Source organism: Myotis nattereri, assembly GCF_964212035.1.
Source record: "Myotis nattereri genome assembly, chromosome: 5".
NCBI lineage: Eukaryota > Metazoa > Chordata > Mammalia > Chiroptera > Vespertilionidae > Myotis > Myotis nattereri.
The window spans coordinates 72,115,425-72,137,815 of NC_138080.1; the positions used below are offsets into that span (position 1 = coordinate 72,115,425).

Below are 22,391 nucleotides of genomic sequence, written 5' to 3' on the forward strand. Positions count from 1 at the left end.
CTCTGCCACGTGCAAGTCCCAGCTGGAAGGGCAGGGCCCTCCCAGCACAATCATAGCCAACGGCTGTGGTTGTAAGCTTGAACCTATGATCCAAACACGTGGCCCCACGTGCCTTGTGCTAGAGTTCGGGTGCATGTAGTTGAGTGAGGTTGAAACTCACGAGAACGCTGTAAACAATGTGATCACACCCCTACTTTGCCTCCTGGCATCTGCTATAAAATAAAGACACGGCTTGTGGGCGCTGTCGTCTCCTCATCAGGGAGCAGCATCCTACTGAGACCCAGCTTTCATTCTCTTGTCTGTCTTTTCTTAATCCTTTCACCCCCCAACTCGGGATCACCCTTGGCCGTGCTGGCATGGCACACCTCCTGGGGAAATGTTCCTTTTAAAACTGACCTTCTGGCCCGGCCAGCGTAGCTCAGTGGTTGAGTGTCAATCTATGAACCAGGAGGTCACGGTTCCATTCCCTGTCAGGGGATATACTGGGTTCTGGGCTTGATTCCCAGTGTGGGGCATGCAAGAGGCAGCCAATCAGTAATTCTCTCTCATCACTGATGTTTCTATCTCTCTCTCTCCTTCTCCCTTCATCTCTGAAATCAATTTAAAAGAAAGAAAAAAAGAATCAAACAATGAACGCATTAAGTAAGTGGAACAACAAATCAACGTTTCTCTCTCTTTCTCTCATCCCCTTCCTCTCTATCAAATAAATACACTAAAAAAAAAACACGCACCACATTTTTCTGAAGTGCCACGCTGACTTTTCTAAACTCTCAGTTTTACACAGCAAGGTATGTCCCAAGCAGTTGTGCTCGAGGAAAGTTCCATCCACCACTTGATGGTCCCTCTCCTTAGAATCTGGCCCGAACGTCAGAATTCAGTTTTGGGGAGACACCAATTGCTGCTAATAAAACTAAGCAGACATATAGGGAAGAGCAACTTGACTAATACTGGCCATACAATATTGACATAACTGGCCTAGGAATGAATTAAAACAGATTTCCAATAAATTGTACAAACTATATAATTTTATTTTTCTCTTCTACTTAAAATCAGCTCCTAGAATACACATCTAGCTTGATAAAATTCAATTAAAAAGCTCACCCTCAGCCGAAACCGGTTTGGCTCAGTGGATAGAGCGTTGGCCTGCGGACTGAAAGGTCCCAGGTTCAATTCCGGTCAAGGGCATGTACCTGTGCCGGGGTCCAACCCCAGCAGGTCCAGGGGTCCCCAAAGGTGTGGACGGAGTCGGCGAAGAAGGAAGGACACGGAGACAGTGTTCAGTTGATCAGCAGCCTAGCCAGGATCTCTAGCCAAGTTCTGGTCAGGATCTCCAGTGAAGTTCTGGTTAGGATCTCCAGCCAGGTTCTGTGTCCATGTTCTCTTGCTAGGTTCTCCAGGTTCTCCAGCCAGGTTCCGTAGCCATGTTCCCTCGCTAGGTTCTCCAGCCAGGTTCTATGTCCAGGTTCTCCAGCCAGGTTCTGTAGCCAAGTTCCCTCGCTAGGTTCTCCAGCCAGGTTCAGTCACCGGATTCTAGTCAGGTTCTCTTGCCATGTTCCAGCCAGGTTCTGTCCAGGTTCTCCAGCCAGGTTCAGTCACCAGGTTCTAGTCAGGTTCTCTTGCCAATTTCTGTAGTCAGGTTCAGTCCAGGATCTTTTGCCATGTTCTCTCCAGCGAAGTTCTTCTGTCTCTAGAGAACGTTCTGTGTAGGTTCTGTGCCTAGGTTCTATCTCTCTCTTTTCTGTCTTCTTACATCTGTATTTATACCAGTTGATTCCAATCCTATCAATCTCTATTACAAAGGTTAGGGCATTTTTATCTCCATTCCAGGGAGTAAAGATTATGTAGCTTAAGCATGATTGTTCATAGTTAAAGTGATTAATTACCCGCCTGGCACTTAGTTAAGAGGTTTTATTCCCTCCCTAACTTCAGGGGAAAATCCCTACCTGGGGAAACAACCTTTCTCAGAGACCTTGGTTAAAACACATAGTGCCAAGAAGGTGAGCAAACATATTAAGAACAGTATGCCATATATGCCAGGTCCCTTGAAACAGCAAGCATGGACCGGCTCCCGGCATACCTGGGTTGTGGGCACATCCCCAGTAGATGTGCAGGAGGCAGCTGATCATGCCCAGTAAATGTGCAGGAGGCAGCTGATCGATGTTTCTCTCTCATTGATGTTTCTGGCTCTCTATCTCTCTCCCTTCCTCCCTGTAAAAAAAAAAAAAATCAATAAAATATATTTAAAAAAAAAAAAAAGCTCACCCTCAATTTAAAAATGGACAAAGGATCTGAACAGACATTTATCTAAAGATATGCAAATAGCCAATAAATACATGAAAAGTTGCACAGCATCATTAGCTATTAGAAAAATCCAAATCAAAACCACAATGAAATACTACTTTACACCTATTAGGATTACTGTATACTAATGAAAAAGTCGGGTAACAGCAAATGTTGGTAAGAATGTAGAAAAATTGGACACTGCTGGTAGAAATATAAAATGGTACAACCACTTTGGAAAAACAGCCTGGCAGTTCCCCCTAAAGGGAAACATAGTGTTACCATTTTACATAGAAAATCTATGTCAAGGTGCATACTCAAGAGAATCTAAGCATGTCAAACTGGCGGCCAGCGGGCATGCAGCCCACCAGCTGTGAGTTTGACATGCTTGAAGATGGCTTATTTTACTTAGCATAATCATCTCATGCTTTCATATGTCCACATGAAAACTTGTTCATAGCAGCACTATTCATAAGAGTCAAAAGCTGGAGACAAACCCAAGTGTCCATCAACAAATGAATGGATAAAATGTGGTATGTCATACAATGGAATGCCATGTAATAATGAGTACTGAGCGTGGATGAACCTTAAAAATATTATGCCAAGTGAAAATATTATACCTACACCACATAAACCACGTTGGATCTGGCACAGATCTATAAGACTGGTGTTAGAAATACATAATGTGGTTCACTAAGGACATATTTCATGACCTTTGAGCTGAGGTCTAACGCCAAGTCACAGGTTATGAACAGAGCACATGCTTGGAGATTAGCAGACCTGGGTTCAAATCCAGCTTTGTGTGAGATGGATGGAGCTATTCACCTGTATAAGCCTCAGGAAATAATGAGGGAATTCTTTGAGAGCAATGGATGAGATATCACATGTAATGTGCTTGGCACATAAACATTATTCCTTCCTCCTTTTTTTAAAATATATTTTATTGATTTTTTACAGAGAGAAGGGGAGAGGGATAGAGTTAGAAACATTGATGAGAGAGAAACATAGATCAGCTGCCTCCTGCTCACTCCCCACTGAGGATGTGCCCGCAACCAAGATACATGCCCTTGACCTGAATCGAACCTGGGATCCTTCCTATCCACTGAGCCAAACCAACTAGGGCTTAAATTATTTTTTATTGCTTATATAACATATTTTCATTGTTCAACTGATATATTTTCCTATTTGTAAAATTAGTTGGGGTCAAAGGTTAGGATGAATTATAACCTACTTCTTATTAAAATACTAAATTTTAAAAAATCTATTTTTCAATTTAATGACTGGGTACAGAGTTAAAATGTCAATTTTTTTTTTGTTTTTGTCTTTTTATTGAATTTATTGGATTTACATTGGTTTGCAAAACCATACAGGTTTCAAGTGTACCATTCAATAAAATCTCATCTGCACACTGCATCATGTGTTCGTCACCCATGCAAAGCCTCTTCCCACCCCCATTTCTCCCCACTTACCCACCTCCACCTATCCCTCCCCCTTCCCTTTGACTATCATCACACTGTCTGTGTTCACGGGCCATGTTCTTTGGCTAATCCATTCACCTTCTTTCATCCAGTCCCCCAATCCCTTCCCCTCTGACAGCTGTCAATCTGTTCCATGTATCCACGCCTCTGTTTCTATTTTGTTCTTCAGTGTATTTTGTTCATTAGATTCCATATATAAGTGAGATCACATGGCATTTGTCTTTCTCTGACTGGCTTATTTTACTTAGCATAATCATCTCCAGGTCCATCAATGCTGTTGCAAAAAGTCAGATTTCAAAAGGTCAGTCTTTAAGTTGGCTTAACTGTGTCCCACGGCCACCTGCAGACTTCTGAAGTCCCACATACAGGCCTGTTCTGCCACCACAAAAAAGGCAGGCCTTCCCTCCCATAACCAAAGGCAATTAATGTGTAGCAATTATCTAACTAATTTCCATGCAGTGTTCTAAGACACAGTGAGAGAAATAAGTCGGAGATATTCAGATCCACCCCAGCCTAGGCCTGCTGGCCTCCCTGTGTCCCTGTCCACTAATCCTCTATGATAACTGCAAACGGGAGGCCGACTCGGAGCTGCCCCACCACACCCCGGAGTGCGGCGCCCACGGTGGCCGCGCAGGTTTCCTCCTCGCTCTGCTGTCTCCCTGGTGTCCTCTGTGCGTGATGCCGGGCCGTAGTGGGAACTAGAGGGAATGAGGGTGAGGGAGAGGCGGGTCTGTAACTGTAGATGAGGCGGTCATGGGGGACCCCCTCCCGTGGGTAACATGTGAGCAGATCCCCGCGGGAAGGAGCGGGCCACGGGCTCTCTGGGGAACGGCGTCCAGACCGCGGCGCTTCAGCGAGTGGGGCATCCATCGCTTGCCAGGAAAGAGAGTGTGTTAGACCTGGTGCGAGAACGAAGAAAACCGTTAGCGGCGTCAGGCTTTACCTGCACCTGGGCACCGGGGACACAACACCCAGGACCAGCTCAGGACGGGGACCTGCCCGGCTGCGCTGTCCACCTGAGGGGGCAGATTCTGAGGCGATTTGGAACCGCAATGGGCTGACTTCGCATTCTAGCTTCCGAGTCGCAGACTCGGAGGTTTTTGCAACGATCACGTCCCCTCAGACGTGCTCGAGCTCCAAGGGAGTCCTGGTGATGACGAACTCCGACCAGCCGCAGCGGATTCCCAACCCCCGCCCCTGCGTCCCCGCCTCCCTCCGGGCCCCGCCTCCCTCCGGGCCCCGCCTCCCTCCGGGCCCCGCCTCCCTCCGGGCCCCGCCTCCCTCCGGGCTCCGCCCCGAGCCTCAGGTTTCCTCAGGGACCGCGGTCCTTGGCCCGAACCTCGCCCCTCATCCGCTCCTCGTGGTCTCTAGGGGGATGGCCCCGCCCCTGCGGCCTAGACTCCGCCCCCAAGCTTTGCATATAAGAGGTTGAGCGTCAACGATTGGTCTGAGTCCGAGACCTCGTTTCCTAATTGGCTGTGGTGTTCTGTGGGTTTCCCCGGTGCTGTGATCCGGAAGTGATTCCTGCAGCGCGGGCCGCGTGGATCTTCTACTGGGGACTCCGTACCACTGGCGCTGCGATGACCAAAATAAAGGGAGATCCCGAGGGGCGGGAGGCTCAGGCGGAGGCGTGCTCCGGGGAGCGCACTTACCAGGAGCTGCTGGTGAATCTGAACCCCATCGCACAGCCCCTGGCTTCTCGCCGACTCACTCGGAAACTCTACAAATGCATCAAGAAAGGTGCGGTGGGCCGCGGTGGCCGGTGAGGGTGCGGGTTGCTGGACGAGGCCCGCTCCCCTCCCCTCCCCGTGACTGACTTATGTCATTGCAGCCGTGAAACAAAAGCAGATTTGGCGCGGAGTGAAGGAAGTTCAGAAGTTTGTCAACAAAGGCGAGAAAGGGTAAGAACCCCCTCCTGCTGGATTTTGCATTTTAAACGTTAATGAAGGCATCCTTACTATTTAGTAGGCGTTCGGTAAAAGTACTCTGACTCTATTAGGAGATAATCAAGCAGTCAGTAAATACCCTGCAACAATCCCTCACTTCACTTACCCTAGCGCTAAGGGACACCACGGGGAAAATGAATTCCAGGGGAAGCAAATCGAATAAGCTAAATGAGCTAGGGTAGAACCCACCTTCTTTCGTTCAGCGACTGTTTCACTGTCTACTCCTTTTAGGCACTGTACTATGGGGAGACGATTCCTTTAATCGGATGGTCACATCCAAAACTAGAAGTTGTGATGGCTATCTATGAAGGAAAAGTATCGGATGCAGTGAGAGACTTCATTGCCCTCCATCTTCTTTCCTGGCATTTATCAGAATCTGAAACTCATTCGCATTTGTATTCCTTGTATCTCCCACTTAGGCCAGACAGTCAGCTCTATGAGAATAGGATAAAGCCATACCCCACTTTATCCCCAGAAGTGTCTTGTACCTTGTAGGTTCTCAAGAGATGAATTGCTGGGGAGATTTGATGCTTACTGGGGAGTTTGACCTCGGTGGGCGCCGCTGAGATCTGAAGATAAAGGAATTGAGCTTGAGCTTCATCTGGTTTAAACTCCAAGCTCTCCTTGACAAGCTGTGAGCCCTGTTGTACAAGTCATTTAATCTTCCCAAATCCCCCTGCCCTGATTTCTAACCTGGAGGTAATGAGATTTTATGTATGTAAAAACACCTTCCCCAGGAATTGGTTTGGAGGGGAGGGGCTTTGCCAGAAGAAAGTAGGCCCCAGGGCAGGAGAGGGTAGTGGTGGGCAGAAGTGCTCCCTTCTCGCGGAGCTTTGTAAACCATGGTAAGTTTGGTTTTTGTACTCAGAGCTTTGGAAGGGCATTAAGGATTAAAGCCAGGGAGCATCAACTTTGGATAGGATCAGGCTCAAGAGTAGATGGGGACACTGAAATAGGCTACTGTAATCTAGAAGAGGTGAAGGTTATTTTGATTAGGTTGGAGATGGAGAGAATAAAGTGCTTATATCTGAGAGGACTTTTGGACATGGAGTGAGGGGGTGTGGGTTCCATTTGAACGGACAAAGGGCCCACACTGAGATAGTGAACTATGGGGGAGGGGCTGGGTTTGTGTGGAAAGATCATGAGTTTGATTTTAGACAAGTTTTTGAGGTATCTTTTAGACTTGTGACCCCTCTCCCCAGCATGACTGTCAAATAGAGACATGGCCAGATGGGCTACAAGCTTAAAAGAGAGAGGGCCAGGCTGGAGAGAATAAATTTGGGAGTTGTCAGGACATACTAGATGGAACTTGATGCCATGACCACGGATGGGGTCAGCAAGAAGGTACTGAGTGGGCAGTCAAGGACCAGGCTGTGAGGAGCACCAGCATTTATTTTATTTTTTTTAGTATATTTGTATTGATTTCAGAAAAGAAGGGAGAGGGAGGGAGAGAGAGAAACATCAATAATGAGGGAGAATCATTGATTGGCTGCCCCCTACTAGGGATCAAGCCCACAACCTCAGCTTGTGCCCTTGACCAAAATTGAACCTGGGTCCCTTCAGTCCACAGGCTGACGGTCCACCCACTGAGCCAAACCAGCTAGGGTGGAGCACCAGCATTTAAAAGCTGTTCAGCCTGGCTGGTGTGGCTTAGTGGTTGAGTGTTGACCTATGAACCAGGAGGCCATGGTTTGATCAGGTTGGGTTACATGTCTGGGTTGCAGGCTTGATCCCCAGTAGGGGACGTGCAGGACGCAGCTGATCAATCTCATCATTGATGTTTCTCTCTCTCCCTCTCCCTTGCTCTCTGAAATCAATAAAAATCCTATATAATAAAGAGCTAATATGCAAATGGTCGTCACACCCTCACTCTGTCATGCCTTAATGACTCAGAAACTCAACACTGGGGAGAGGAATGGGGACCAGCGAAGCACATATGAGCTCGAAAGAGAGGAATGGGGACCAGCCAGGCTGTGGCCCTGGAGAGGAACAAGCGGTGGTCCCAGGGGCCAATGGCTGTGCCTGCGGCTGCAGCCCAGGCAAAGCCACCCATCCACAGTCCCCTGTGACTGCAGCCAGCCAGGGCAAAGCCAGCCCGGGTCCTGGGTGCCTGTGGCCAGCCAGAGGGAGGAAGCCCAGGTCCCTGTGACCTGAAGGAGGAGGGAATCCTGGGTCCTGGGTGTGGGGTGAAGCAGAGGCGGTTAGGGGCGATCAGGCCAGCAGGGGAGCAATTAGGGGAGATCAGGCAGGCAGGCAAGCGGTTAGGAGCCAGCGGTCCCAGATTGCAAGAAATCCCCCAAGGGGTCCCGGATTGGAGAGGGTGCAGGCCAAAGGCTGGGCTGAGGGACCCTCCGCCCCCATGCACAAATCCTACACTGGGCCTCTAATAAATAAATAAAAGCTATTCAAAGAAAAGGAGCCTGCAGAGGAGGAGAGTCCAAGAGGCAAAAGGAAAACTAGGAATGTGGACCCGGTGCTTTAAAACAAGAGTTCTTTCCAGCTGTTTGCATCTCACAGACTCTTCCTTCTGTTTCCAGGGCTCCTGAGGGCCTTACCAGAGCCTGGCACTTTGCCAGCTAGGAGCCCCAGCTGAGGATTCTCTGGCAAGCCTTCATTGGTTCTCTGTCATTCAAGGTCCATGCTTAGTCTGGCACTCAAGGTCCTTGGGTGGGGCCCTTGCCAATCTTTCTAGCCTTCTTTTCTGCCCCTGTCCCCATTCTGGATTCCAAAGCCATCCCAGGCTGCCATCAGCCTGCCTTTGTATATCTGGTGCCATTTTAATTCTCCTCCTTAAATGTTTTTTCTGCCCCCTGCTCCTCCATGGGCTTCCTGATAGTCATCATTCAGCTTTTTGTTCAAGTGTGGCTTCCTGACTCTTTTCTGTACTCCAAAGAGAGCTGAGCTCTTACTCCTAGGGGTCCCTTCCATCCTTCATCTGTCCCAGTATGATACCACTTGCCACACTTGGTGGCACTTGTTGCCAAGAAATAGAGATCACCTCCCCAGAGGAACACAGTCACCAAACACAGATTTGCACCCTTTCAGAGATTGGGCGACCCACATTAATAACTCCTTGAGGGCCGGAGCCATCCTATCTTTGTCCCAGTCCAGAGGTGGACTTTCAATTAAAAGAGAGAATGAACAAGTTAGAAATGACTGTTTCTGTCATTTCAGGATCATGATTTTGGCAGGAGACACGTTGCCCATTGAAGTATACTGCCATCTCCCAGTTATGTGTGAGGACCGGAATTTGCCCTATGTCTATATCCCTTCTAAGACGGTAAGGAGCACCCTCAGCTCTGATCTTGGTCAGCACTAGAGGAGAGGGTCTGGGATGGAGTCTCGGCGCAGGCCATAGTGGAAAGAGTGAACCTTGGAGTTAAGATGGGCCTGGGTAGATTCTTGGTTCAGCTGCTTCCTAAGCAGGTGACTACTGGTAAGTTATCGCTCAGCACTTACATTTCCTTGTAAAATGGGAATCCCCTCCTCTGTGGCCTGTAAGAATGAAACAGAACGTATATGTGGACATGCTCTGTCAGCTAACATGCTGCACCTGTGTTAGTCCTGTTAGGTGGGTGCAGTGCTTTAGAGGGGGTGTTTTAGGGATCTGGCTCCTTATCCTCACATAGCAGGAGCCAGGTCTGGGGCACAGGGAGTGGGGGATGGCAGGAAACTGCCTAAGGGGACAGCCCCGGCTGGGCTGGAGCCCTTTCACAGTTGCCATGTGGGAATGTAGGCCCAGTGTTGCTGGACTACTTGAAAGTTTGCTGAGTGTAAATGATGGCAACCAATTTTAACTGTTTTAAAAGATATTGCTGACTGAATAGCACATGTCTATCTGCCAGATGAGGCCGGTGGGTCATACGTTTGTGACTCCTTGGCATACAGGTCGTGCGGCCTTTTTTTCCAAACAGCCCTTTTTCCTCTGCAGGACCTGGGTGCAGCCGCAGGCTCCAAGCGCCCCACCTGCGTGATAATGGTCAAGCCCCATGAGGAGTACCAGGAGACCTATGACGAGTGCCTGGAGGAGGTGCAGGCCCTGCCCCCGCCCGTGTGAAGGACTTGGGCAGCAACCTGGGCCCCTGCTCCAGAAACTGTTGGGCTGGCAGGGAGCCAGCTGGCTGCCCTCTGCTGCTCACACTCACAGCATCTCCTAGTCTTCTGAGGCACGTGTTTTTCCCAGGCAGCTCCAGCAGCATCCATCTTCTCCATCAGTGTTATTTCCTGTTGAGTTTCCTGGCAGTCAGTTTCAAGATGAGGTGTGAAGGAAGTAAATGCTAAGACTAAAATGTGATGAGTCTGTGGCTGGTTTTTCTTCTTCTCTTTAAATATGTTTTTATTGATTTAGAGAGAGGAAGGGGGGAGAGAAAGAGAAACATTGATCAGTTGCTTCATGTACACACCCCAACTGTATATCAGTTCCACAACCTGGGTACGTGCCCTGACCGGGACTTGAATCAGGGACCTTTTGGTGCGTGGGACGAAGCTCAATCAACTGAGCCACACTAGCCAGGGCTCTGTGGGTGTTCTTTAAAGCAGCAGCTGCTAGTGGAGCCAAAGAGTTGGTGGGCAGGAAAGAGTGAAGCAGACTTTCTTGCCAGAGGACCCCAAGGACTTTAAGAGTGTTCAGTGCTAATGCCTGGCTGCCAGGGCTGGTGCTAGACTCTAGCTGAGAACAAACTTTGCTCGTCACTCCCGAGCTTTCACTTCCCTAGTAGGTGGAAGCTACAGATAAGGCAGCTGAGCCCAGACCCCGTGGCATGAAAACCTGTAGCCTCTGTTAGGGACACTCCCATCCCTCTTCTTCCTGCTTAAGTCTTAGTGCCATTGGGAAGCTTATGGAAGCAATTTACCCACCCATACAGGACATTTTAAATAGGATTATGCAGCTAAATACAAAACCCCAGGCCATCTTTCTTGCTTAGCATAATGGCCCTGGTAACCCAGTCCCTTCAAACATTTTAGACTTAAGGTATCTTCCTGCTCTCAAGGCCCAGCACAGGACTCAGTATACATAGCAACCACGCTTCAGGTGCCTTGGAATAAACTGGAAAGAGCTTGAGCTTCATCTGGTTTAAACTCCAAGCTCTCCTTGACAAGCTGTGAGCCTTGTTGTACAAGTCATTTAATCTTCCCAAATCCCCCTGCCCTGATTTTGAACCCGGAGGTAATGAGATTTTATGTATGTAAAAACACCTTCCCCAGGGACTGAAATCTCCCGGCTTTTTTGCCTAATCAGAGATGTAGAATGGGTTCTTCCTGACTGGGCACTGTGGCTGGCATGGTCCCACCACCAGCAGCAGCAGCCAGGCCATGTCAGTACCTGTGTGCAGTGGACATATAATTGCAGCAAAGGAAGGAGAAGGCCTGTGAATATATTTGCTCAAAGTTATAAAAAAATGGCATTTGGTTCTACCCCAGAGTATTTACTGGTGGATGATGGATACAGGCAGTTGTAAGGCTGTACAGCGGGAGAAGTGGATAGGGCGTTGGTATGGCAATAAGACCTGGCTGAGGGCAGGGATGAAGGACAGTTGCTGCCGCCACCCAAGTCCTCTGTCCATTGCTACTGAGTCCGTGGCAAATATAAACGGAGCCAGCAGGAATACAGGCCAGCATCTCCCTGCCCTTGCAGTCAAGGAGCCAGCTGCCCAGTGCAGGCTGGTTCCTCTCCTTGGCCCCTCCTGTGGCGCTCAGGCAATTCTGAAATGAACCACAATCCACTGAAGCCAACCACTCCAGTGAGACGGCAAGTCTCATGGGTGAGAAACATCTTTAAATAAAGTTCCTTGCAGGCAGGAGTCAGAATATGATGCGTTTCCCATCTGCTGGGTTCTGCTCCATGGGACAGTAGGGACACTTCAACCTGCAAAGCGGGGAGAACCAGAATGTCTGAGAAGCTGGCTAGCAGGAGAGCCAAGCCAAGAAGGAGCAGAGCACAGGGAACTTACTTTCCTCCATTAATGAGCTTGTTGAGTGCATCTCGGGAGATAACGTGGCCACAAAGGAGCTTGATGGGAGGGTTGGAATCTGACGTCTGCTGGCGAAGGATGGGGCAGGCGAACACTGAGTGGTACCAGCACTTCATGCCTAGTTCAATCTCAATCTGGGGAGGCCAGCCAAGGGATGAGTCCCGCTTCCTGCCGTGGCTGTCCCCAGTGCCTCTGCCCGCACCTCCCTCAGCCAGGGCTCACCGGTAACTCGTCCTTGTGACTCCAGACCCCTGTGCACTGCCTCTGCTCAATCACGGCTTTGATGTTCATCAGCACGGGCAGTGCCACACAGCCGGAGGCAAAGCTGCAGAACAAAGCAAGGGCTAGAGCGGCCAGACCAAGACCCAGCAGACAGACAAAGGACCTGCACACTTGCCATCAGCACGGGACTCAGGTCAGGGTTCTAAGCTGGCACATGGTCAAATCAGTCCTTGAGAATCAGGTTGCTTATAAAGTGCCACATATGTAATTACGTGTCATTCTAATGCACCCTCAAACTTGAGAACATACAAGAGAGATAAAAGGAAGATCCAGGGGGCAGGTATCTACTCATCCAAACCACTGAAAAGCCCTTGATGTGATGGGGACAGTGATCTGTTTGAAAGGGCCCCACTCTGTTGTCATAATGCACCCCTATCACTGGTTATCAACTGGGGCACTTGGAAACGGGACAGATTTAGACCTCACCATGATCTGGGTGGGGTGGGAGCAAACCGGCTGGAGCCTTGGGTGCTAAATGGCTATGATGCAGAGGGCTGTTGTGCTGTGTGAGCGGCAGATGGTGTTCCTGCTGGGAAATACTGTCCTCTAATCAGAGTCTACCACACAGTGGAGCATGAGATTCCATAGTCAAAGTAAATGCACCGTGACACAATCCACCATGGTGTAGGGAGTGGCTCTGGGGTCAGGTCCATATGCCCTTTAAGTTAATTCATGTCTTGAGCCTCTCTCTGTTTTCTCTTCTGTGAAGTGAGTACCTCTAATCCTAGGTCACTGAGGAGTCATGAGAAGAGCATTACTGTACGGAGCCTTCGAGTGAAAACTCTTAGAACCTGTAACTCGGTTACTCAGATCTACCAGAGAGGAAGTGGTGTTTGATAGATGAGGCTGAGAGAAGGCTTGTGCGGAGGGTCTTGTGATAATCCAGCAGTGAGGTGCAGATAAAATGGGGTCCTCATTCAAGAGACCTTACAAAATGGGAACCTTGACCCTGCTACTAACTTCATGGTGACCTTGGACCATAACTCTTCCTAATCTCAGTTTCTCCAACTGTGGACACAAGTCGTTTCTACCTGGAAGATGGACTTAGAGAGCCAGTTTAGGTCTGTCCCCGGCACATGGCCCAGCCTGGGTAAATTGTTTCCCTTGAAATCCAACCACTCACTCTGCCCTGCCCACAGGGCTGGCTGTACCTGACACTGAGGGGCGACTCCACAGAAAGCCCCAGCAGGGAACAAGCATCTCGGGTAAAGGTCTCACAGATCTCAGCCCAGTGGCTGGTGTCCAGGAGGTGGCAGTAGGGCGACTTCTCCAAGCCCAGCCGCAGGTATACCAGGCTCCCCATCATCACCTGGATCTCTGCAAGGCAACCAGGCGCAGCTCAGCACATGCAGGACCAGGGCACAGGAGGCAGCCGCTCCTCAGGGCTGGGTACCCAGCCCCAGGGACAGTACGGCTGTGGAAGCAGGATAGGGAGCAGGCTGAACACCAAGGCTCTGGGGGGCCTGGCCTGGCCAGGCAGGGACTGAAATGTCTTCAGGCACAACTGGTTTTCCCTAAAACCCAGTGGAGCTGCCTATGTGGGACCAGGACAGGCATCACCCTGGTTCTCTTCTCATCCTTCAACTGCATCAGGGAATGAATCTCAAATCTCGGGGTGGCACTCATGTCTATTTTAGAACACTAGCTAATATCTCTTTCTAAAAAACTTTCAAGAGGCATCTAGCTAAAATTTAGTAACACTGATTGGTTTTCATGTTTACCTTTTAGTAAAATGTGAAGTAATAAATATGAAGGGAGCTAAAGAAAAGTTACTAGCAGTACGGTGGTTACTGATGGGGAACATCTGGAAGGTAAGACCAATCACTGAGGTTTAGAAATCCGCATGTGAAGGAAGAGGGCTCAGGCAGGGACCTGCAGAGGAGGTGCTGAGGCAGAGCAGCATGAGGGCAGGCGGGGCATGGCACACATAAACCCAGGATGCTGTGTGTGTGGGTATGGCACAAAGCTGGTGATGGGGACCGGAGCTGGTTCTGAGATGAAGCTAAAAAGTGTGACAGAGACAGTGGAGGAAGAGCCTTATGTTTGGAGTTCACCTTGGAGACAATGAAGGAGGGCTCAGAGTTCTCAGGCTAGGAGCAGCACCCTGGGTAAATGCTGACATCTGCCAGAGCCCAGCAGCATCTACTACCCTAGGCACTTACCCCGCTGGTGCAGCCGAGCAAAGGGCTGGAAGTGCCTGGCATAGCTGAGGGCCTCCAGCTGCTTGTCAGGGCCACCAGCCAGGAGGTGAATAAAGTACAGTCGGTGCAGCTTGAACTCCAGGGAGCTGTTAAGCTCAAGCAGACGCTGCCTGTGGGAGATGGCCCATCTGGAAAGAAAGGGGCCAGTTGAGTATGGAGCTGGTGGGGTGAAAGAAGAGCCCCGAGGGAGCTGGGACAGAGGGGTGAGATCCAAAAGCCTAGGTGAGGCCACAAGACAGAGCTGGAGGTATGTCAAGTACACTGGGTGAGGTGAAGACCACAGACAAGCCCTGCTCCCTGCTTACTCCAAGGCCCACTTACTCCAACGCCGGTCCCAGGTCATGTTTGTGCAGAGCTTCCAGTATTCGATTCAACTCCAGGAAAGGCTGCTTGAAATCCAAGTCCACATTCAGTGTAGATTCCTGTGGGGAGAGCATGATCCCATCACTGGATCCCATCACTGTTTCCAAAATTCTCTGTTTAATAAAACCTCATCTGTCTAAGACAGGCTGGAGACCTTGCATGAGGAGCTGTGGTCTCCTGCCACCCACCTGGCCCCTCTTATTTCCAATTCAGTTTTGGGAAGTTGAGTGCCACACACTGGCCTCCCACAGGGCAGACTATACCTTCACCCAGGTAATGGAGACAGTCCCTTCCAGTCCCTGTGTGAGTAGCGTGGTGAGAAATTATTCCTTTTCAATCCTCTTAATTACTTTAAGAGAAAGGATACTTTACTTTTACTGCCAGTGTGCTTTAACACCTAACAGTGCTACTCTGTCATTTTACTAATCTCCCTTTTTAAGAAACTAATCATTTTACTAGTCCCCCTTGACTCAGAACACTGCCTGGCAACCAACCCTACTTAGAAATTAATTACTTCACTTTTCACTGTATCTATTTTTAATTTTTTTATTTATTGATTGATTTTAGAGAGACGGGGGAGAGAGACATGGATTTGTTGTTCCACTTATTTATGCATTCATTGGTTGATTTTTTTTTAATATATTTTATTGGTTTTTTACAGAGAGGAAGGGAGAGAGATAGAGAGTTAGAAACATCGATGAGAGAGAAACATCGATCAGCTGCCTCCTGCACATCTCCCACTGGGGATATGCCCGCAACCCAGGTACATGCCCCCGACCGGAATCGAACCTGGGACCCTTCAGTCCGCAGGCCGACGCTCTATCCACTGAGCCAAACCGGTTTCGGCCATTGGTTGATTTTTATATGTACCCTGACCAGGGATCAAACCCACAACCTTGGTGTATCAGAAAAACGCTCTCTAACCAACTAAGCTCCCTGGCCAGGGCTCATCGAGTTCCCTTCTATTTATGGCAGCAGACCTGATTTCCTTTCTAACATAAATTTATTTCAATAATAACAGGAATGTATTATTAAAAAAAAACAACAACTATTGAGTAGAAAACAGAACAGGCAGGTCCCAGCACCTTCCCCACCGAGCCATTACCTGGCACAGCTCCTCGGCCACGCTGAGCATGCCCTGCTGGTACAGGTGCTCCACAATGGCCATCTGCAGGATCTGCTGCTGCTTCTCCCGGGAGTCCCACACTGCATCGGAGACTACACCGCAAACCTCAGAGTCAAAGTTCTGACAAGGACGAGAGACAGGGCCCTGTGACTCAGCACTCGCATTCCCCACACTTGCTTTCCTGATAAGCCCTAGGATGTACCAAATCCAGGTGTCCCTGTCTCCACTTCAGGTGCCCACACGCTCACCCTGTCAATGGCTTTGCCCACTCGGGAGACACTGCTGTGAATGTCCTTGTGGTCTGAAGCCAGTTTCTGCACGGTGTCTTTGATCTTCCGGCAACACTGGGACATCACCAAGGAGAGGGTGGCTGAGAGAGGGGTCCCCTGGAGGGCTGCAAAGAAACATTAGCAGTGAGTCAGGACACAGGAACAGAACTTGTCCCTGTTTCATCTACTCACAGAGGCCCAGGAGGCAGCCCTGAACTCCAGAGTGACTCAGCTTCTGACTCTAGCTGGTTTGGCTCAGTGGATAAGAGCCTCAGTCTGCGGACTGAAGGGTCCTGGGTTTTATTCTGGTCAAGGGCACATGCCTGGGTTGTAGGCTCCATCCCCAGTAGGGGGCGTGCAGGAAGCAGCCAATCAATGATTCTCATCCTTGGCTCTCTCCAACATCTCTCTTTCCCTTCCTCTCTGAAATCAATAAAAATATATTTTAAAAAAGACTCAGCTTCTCTTTCAGGTCCTGTCAATTTTAAACTGCACGACTTCATTTCTGTCTTCATTTCCTCATCTATAAAATGGGGGAGACAGCACCAGCTTGTAGGTTGCTGTGAACTGAAGATGATTTGGCACCTACTATGGTAAGTGCTCCCTTTCGGCTCATTTCATCCTCACCCTCGTGCTGTGCAGTGGGCACTATTAACGTCCTGTCCTACAGCTGAGGCAGTACCTTGCCAGGTGACACAGCAGTGATAGATTAAAAGTCTGTGCTCCTCCCCACCACACTGATGGCTCTTGATTATCTTGAGTGAGATGCCTGTGTGAGAAGGCTTTGAACCTTAAAACATTGTCCTCACATTAATGCCTTTTATCAACTAGAGGACACCAGGTGGGCCAGGGAAGCTCAGGGATTCCTGGCTCAGGACTCATGTCCTTTAGAACAAAGCAACACTCTTAAGAAACCAAAGCCTTTTTAACCTGGAATCCCCCAATTTCCACTGCCAAGGACCCCACAGACAACCATTAGTCCTGACAAATCCCCATCTGAGAAGAAACCCTCTCCCTGTGAACACACTGCAGCCACAGCCACCTGTTCACCAAGGGCACAGACCGTGTAATGAGTTTTGGACCAGCAAAAGAAAAGTGTTTCTTCTACACAGTTAACAGATTCCATCAAAAGCATGGCACAACCGCCCCGGCTGGTGTGACTCAGTTGGAGTGTCATTCTGTGTAGCAAAAGGTTGTAGGTTCGGTCCCTGGTCAGGGCACATACCCAGGTTGCAGGTTCGATCCCCGGTCAGGGTGTGCGTAGGAGGTACCCAATCAATCTCTCTTTCCCTTCCTTTTTCTTAAATCAATTAAAAAAAAAAAAAAAAGCATGGCACAACCACATAATGGTAAGAGAATGGGGCAGAATCCCTATGTACTGATACAGAATACTCCCCAAGACAGACTGTGTGGGGGAAAGAGCAAGGTGCAGGAAACTATGTGCTTTATGTTCCCTGTGTGTGAAAAAAAGGAGGGGGAGTAAACACTTCCACATGACATCTACGTGTGCACACAGATGCTGCATAGAAGGGCACCTGAGAAACAGAATGGGATGACTATTGGAGAGAGGCACACAGAAATCGGGAATCAGGGGTGAAAGGGAGACACTTTTCACTCTCAGCCTTTTTGACCTCGAAGTCTTTTCCATGTGCATACATTCATTTTAAAAAATCTTTATTGTTGAAAGTATTACATATGTCCTCCCCCCACCCCACCATTGACCCCTTCTAGTCCACACCACCTGCACGCATTCTTTAAGAAATAAAAAGGAAACAGACTCTACTTTGTAGATTTGTTCTTCTCAGTGGTACTAAGTATAGCAATTCTGAAAATACTTTCTCTATATTATAGAAATTGAGCAGATGAGAAATGTATCAGCAGTCAGCCTTCTCACTGTTGGAGAAGAGAGATGCAGTTATGCATGGGGGAAGTCTGAGAAGAACCCTGTGATACTGAATTGTAATTGAAGGCATCATTGTAAATGCATTGCCTACAATATACTAAGACAGATGGATGGATAGGAAGGAAGGAAAAAGATCCATTTGCTAAAAAAAAACTAAAAACAATGACACCTCAGTAACAACCTAGATGATCGTTTCCAAATACCATTTCCCACCAAAAGAACCATGGCTATTTGCAAAAATTACTGATTCCAGGTAATATCTTATTGTGCCAGAAAATAAGGGCATGCTGAAAAAAATAACAAGTAATAACTTTAAAAGATAAAAAAGGACAAAGAGGTGAAAGAAGAGTGCTGAGATAATTGAATATTCACACATAAACGAATTAAGCTGAACCTTACACCATACACAAAAATTAACTCAAAATGGATCAAAGAGCAAGTGTAAAAGCCCAAACTATAAAACTCTTGCCGAAACCGGTTTGGCTCAGTGGATAGAGCATCGGCCTGCGGACTGAGGGGTCCCAGGTTCGATTCCGGTCGAGGGCATGTACCTGGGTTGCGGGCACATCCCCAGTGGGAGATGTGCAGGAGGCAGCTGATCGATGTTTCTCTACCATCGATGTTTCTAACTCTCTATCTCTCTCCCTTCCTCTCTGTAAAAAATCAATAAAATATATTAAAAAAAAAAAAACTCTTAGACAAAACAGAGGTGTAAATCTTCATGATCATGGATTGGTTTCTTAGATATGACAATAAAAGCATAAGCAACCAAAGAAAAAATAAAGTGAACTTTATCAATATTAAAAACTTTTGTGCTTTGACTGTTGAACCTCAAAGGAAAGGCAGGGGAGGTAGGTGGGTGGGAAGAGATCAACCAAAGAACTTGTATGCATATATGCATAACCCATGGACACTGACAATAGGGTGGTGAAGGCCTGGGCCCAGGGGCAGGGTGGGCTAGAAGGGGTCAATAGGGGGAAAAGGGGGACATACGTAATACTTTCAACAACAAAGATTAAAAAATGACAAAGAAACAACAAACAAAAATAATAATAAAGAGTACCATTTGTTCATAAAAAAAAAAACAAAAAAAACTTTTGTGCTTCACAAAACACTATCAAGAAGGTGAGAACAACCCAGGATGTGCCCTGACAGGAAATCAGTGACCTCCTGGTTCATGGTCAACACTCACCCACTGAGCCACATCAGCTAGGCCAGTGGTTGGCAAACTCATTAGTCAACAGAGCCAAATATCAACAGTACAACGACTGAAATTTCTTTTGAGAGCCAAATTTTTTAAACTTAAACTATATAGGTAGGTACATTGTTATTAACTTAATTAGGGTACTCCTAAGGCTTAGAAAGAGCCACACTCAAGGGGCCAAAGAGCCGCATGTGGCTCGCGAGCTGCAGTTTGCCGACTAAGGAGGTAGGCTATAATTTATTTTTTTAAAGGGAACAAAAGTTTAACAGAGTTATCATAAGACACAGCTCAGAAAAAAGAAGTAGCTATTCACTCTACAACAGGGATGAACCTTGAAAACATTATGCTAAGTGAAAGAATACAAAATGTCACATATTGTCTGATTCTATTTATTTTTTTATTTTAATCCTCATCTGAGGATATTTTTCCCATTGATTTCTAAAGAGAGTGGGAGGGAAGAGGGGAGGAGAGAGAAAGAAACATCTATGTGAGAGAAACACATCCACTGGTTGCCTCCCACTTGATGCGCCTCCATGGGGGCTGGTGAACCTGCAACCTGCAACTGAGGTATGTGTCCTTGACTGGGAATTGAACCTGCCACCCTCCAGTCACAGGCAGCTGTTCTAACCAATGAGAAAAACCGGTCAGGGCTGTACAATTCCATTTATATGATGTGTCCAGAATAGGTAAATCCATAGAAAGCAGATTAGTGGTTGCCAGGGGCTAGGGGAGAGGGAGGAATGGAGGAGTTATTGTCTCTTTTGGGGGTGATAAAAATGTTCTGAAATTACATGGTAATAATGTTTGTACAACTCTGTAAATACACTAAAATCATCAAACTGTACCCTTTAAAGGTTTTTTTTTTTATGTGAATCAGCTCAATTTTTTTTTTAAAAAGGACATAGGAACTAGGGAATACCTCTGGGCAAATCTAACACAATTTGAGCATCAAAATGTATAACAATAATGCAGTATAACCCATTGAATAAGAATTCTAATTATAAATAACTATATATAACTATATAACTACATAAGGGAAAGTTTCTTTCTTATAGTCGAATGCCAAGGAATAAATATATAAGGAATGATAGAGCAGGAAAAGTCACCCTGTTATTAAGTAGCTTTGGGGTATCCTAGGCCCACAGGGAGGCAGGAAGGGGGCTCTGGGGTTGAGGGGGGGATGGACACCCACCTGCACTGGCCAGCTCAGCCCGAAGCTGTCCTACATAATGCAGCAGCTCCTCCAGGCTCTGCTCGCAGTGCTGCCCGTAGGTCAGGAACTTCTGCAGGACCTTGTCCACCTCTCTCTCCACACTCTCACACTGCTCCATGGTGGCCTCTGCCTGGGGGCAGGAGGGGGGTCCAGTGTCAAGCCCCACCTGGGGGACACAGTGGGGAGGGCTCCCGGATCCCCCTTACCACACCCATATCATATAGCAATGCTCAGAACTGCCCAGCGTAACATATCTGCCCACAGCTCCACCCCCCAGCCAGGGTGCCCAGTGGAGTGTGCAGGCCGGTGTGAGGGCAGGGGTTTTTGAATCATGGTGAGAAAATTCTGTTTCCAACTGTTTTCACTCTACAATCCTTGCTCATCTCTCTCTCTTTCTCCTGCTTTTAATGTTTTTACTGATTTTGAGAGGGGGGGGGGAGAGAGAGAAACATCTGTGAAATCTATGAGAGAGAAACATCAACCAGCTGCCTCCTGTGCCCCTTACTGGGGATCAAGCCTGAAATCCGGGCATGTGCCCTGACCGGAATGGAAAAGGTGACCCCCATGGTTCAAAGGTGGATGCCACACCGGCCGGGCCACACAAGCCATCTTTCCCTTCCTTGACTACATTCACTTTATTTCTGCCTCAGGGTCTTTGCACGGGCTGTTCCCTCTGCCTGGAACACTCTTCTCCCAAATCTGTTCCCTGTTTGGCTCCTTGAAGTCTCAAACTTCATCCCTTCAGAGATGGTCTCCTAGACCCAGTACCCCTCTGCCCCACCCCCACCCATTCACTCTATCATCTCACCCTGTTCCTTTTCTTCCTTACAGATCTCTAGTTGAAGTTTCTTTTTTTTTAATATACATTTTTTATTTTATTTCAGAGAGGAAGGGAGAGAGAGAAACACCAGTGACGAGAGAGAATCATTGGTCGGCTGCCTCCTGCACGCCCCCTACTGGGGATCGAGCCCGCAACCCGGGCATGTGCACGGACTGGGAAAGGAACCTGGAACCCTTCAGTCCGCAGCCCGACGCTCCATCCCTGAGCCAAACCCGCTAGGGCTGGTGGAAGTTTCCATCTTTCTTTTGTCATTAACCAAAACTGAGGGGGCGAAAAAGCCCACTATTTTCCCTGGAATACAGCCCCTGCTGGGAGTTTCACCTGCGTTAACGCAAATGACTGTCAGACTCTTACTCATGCCCCACAAGACCCTGACCTAATGCCCTGCCTGGCCGCTCAGCCCAGCCGGGCCCCAGCCCGTCGCACTAGGGCGGGGCGTCTGTGTTCGAGCGATTCCCCCGACAGAAGCGGTTCCTCGCGTGTCCTGGGAGCCTGTGGGGCTCCAGTTCTGGGCCGGGGCCCACGACACGGAGCAAACAAGTCCAAGGGCGGACTGCGGCGGAGACTTAGTCGGGGAGCCTCAGGGGAGGCCCGAGGCCTGGGAGCCCGGCCGAGCTGCCGTCCGCGGGCCCCTCCGCGCTGCCCGCGGCCCGCACCTCCACGCCCGGACACGGCGGCTCTCACCTGCTGCTGCAGCCCCGGCCCCGGCTTCCGGCGCCGCTGTCATCGGACCGGAAGCCGCAGCGGTTGCTCCGTGGATCCGGACTCGCCCACTCGCAGCTTCGCGGAGGGGTGGCCGTCCCGCAGGGCCGCAACTCTCTGCCTGGGCGCCGAGCCTCACCCTCCCGCGCGCCCAGAGTGGAGTCGCCCACAGAGACGAGTGGAGGCGGGAAGCCGCACCCGCTGCAGCCCGGGGCTGCAGCTGGACCTCGACCCTCCGCGTCGGCGGGAAGGGATCGGACCCACCCGCTCGCTGGCCCGGGAGGCTTGGGGGTGCATGGCTGGCGGGGCGGCTTCCCTACCGGGAAGACGCGCCTGGCCCGCCCGACCGCCCTCCACAACTCGGTCCCAGCGCCTCGCTTCGCGCTCTGAAGCCCTAAACCGATAACTGTTCAACTCCGCCCCCGCCTTCTGCCCTCACTCAAAGGAGACCACCCCTCGGCCAGGGTCCGACAGGCTCTCCTGCGACGGCTCCTTGGTGCTCTTTTTGACACATCAAATGATGTTTTTTAAAAAAGTCACTTTTTGCCGAAACCGGTTTGGCTCAGTGGATAGAGCGTCGGCCTGCGGACTGAAAGGTCCCAGGTTCGATT

The 22,391-nt window shown here is 49.1% G+C and overlaps 2 protein-coding genes across 3 annotated transcripts; one reads left to right on the forward strand and one right to left on the reverse strand.

The window, feature by feature from the left end:
* Nucleotides 1–5,338: 5,338 nt before the first annotated feature.
* NHP2 (NHP2 ribonucleoprotein) lies at nucleotides 5,339–9,997 on the forward strand (the record flags this gene model as incomplete). Its single annotated transcript, XM_081092584.1, has 4 exons — nucleotides 5,339–5,498; nucleotides 5,590–5,659; nucleotides 8,879–8,984; nucleotides 9,636–9,997. 4 exons carry the CDS (start codon nucleotides 5,339–5,341, stop codon nucleotides 9,759–9,761), a joined length of 462 nt encoding a protein of 153 aa, XP_080948710.1. The 3' UTR covers nucleotides 9,762–9,997.
* Nucleotides 9,998–11,059: 1,062 nt separating this feature from the next.
* RMND5B (required for meiotic nuclear division 5 homolog B) lies at nucleotides 11,060–21,814 on the reverse strand. Of its 2 annotated transcripts, XM_081092582.1 has the most exons (10): nucleotides 21,763–21,800; nucleotides 20,217–20,367; nucleotides 15,897–16,042; nucleotides 15,628–15,768; nucleotides 14,481–14,581; nucleotides 14,121–14,287; nucleotides 13,110–13,275; nucleotides 11,899–12,001; nucleotides 11,656–11,810; nucleotides 11,060–11,570 (listed from the first exon to the last, which is right to left on the reverse strand). In XM_081092582.1, exons 2-10 carry the CDS (start codon nucleotides 20,353–20,355, stop codon nucleotides 11,507–11,509), a joined length of 1,182 nt encoding a protein of 393 aa, XP_080948708.1. In that variant the 5' UTR covers nucleotides 20,356–20,367; nucleotides 21,763–21,800; the 3' UTR covers nucleotides 11,060–11,506. The 2 variants fall into 2 exon arrangements, with proteins under 2 accessions (XP_080948708.1, XP_080948709.1); XM_081092583.1 differs by lacking the exon at nucleotides 20,217–20,367 and having other exon boundaries at nucleotides 21,763–21,814.
* Between the last annotated feature and the right edge of the window lie 577 nt (nucleotides 21,815–22,391).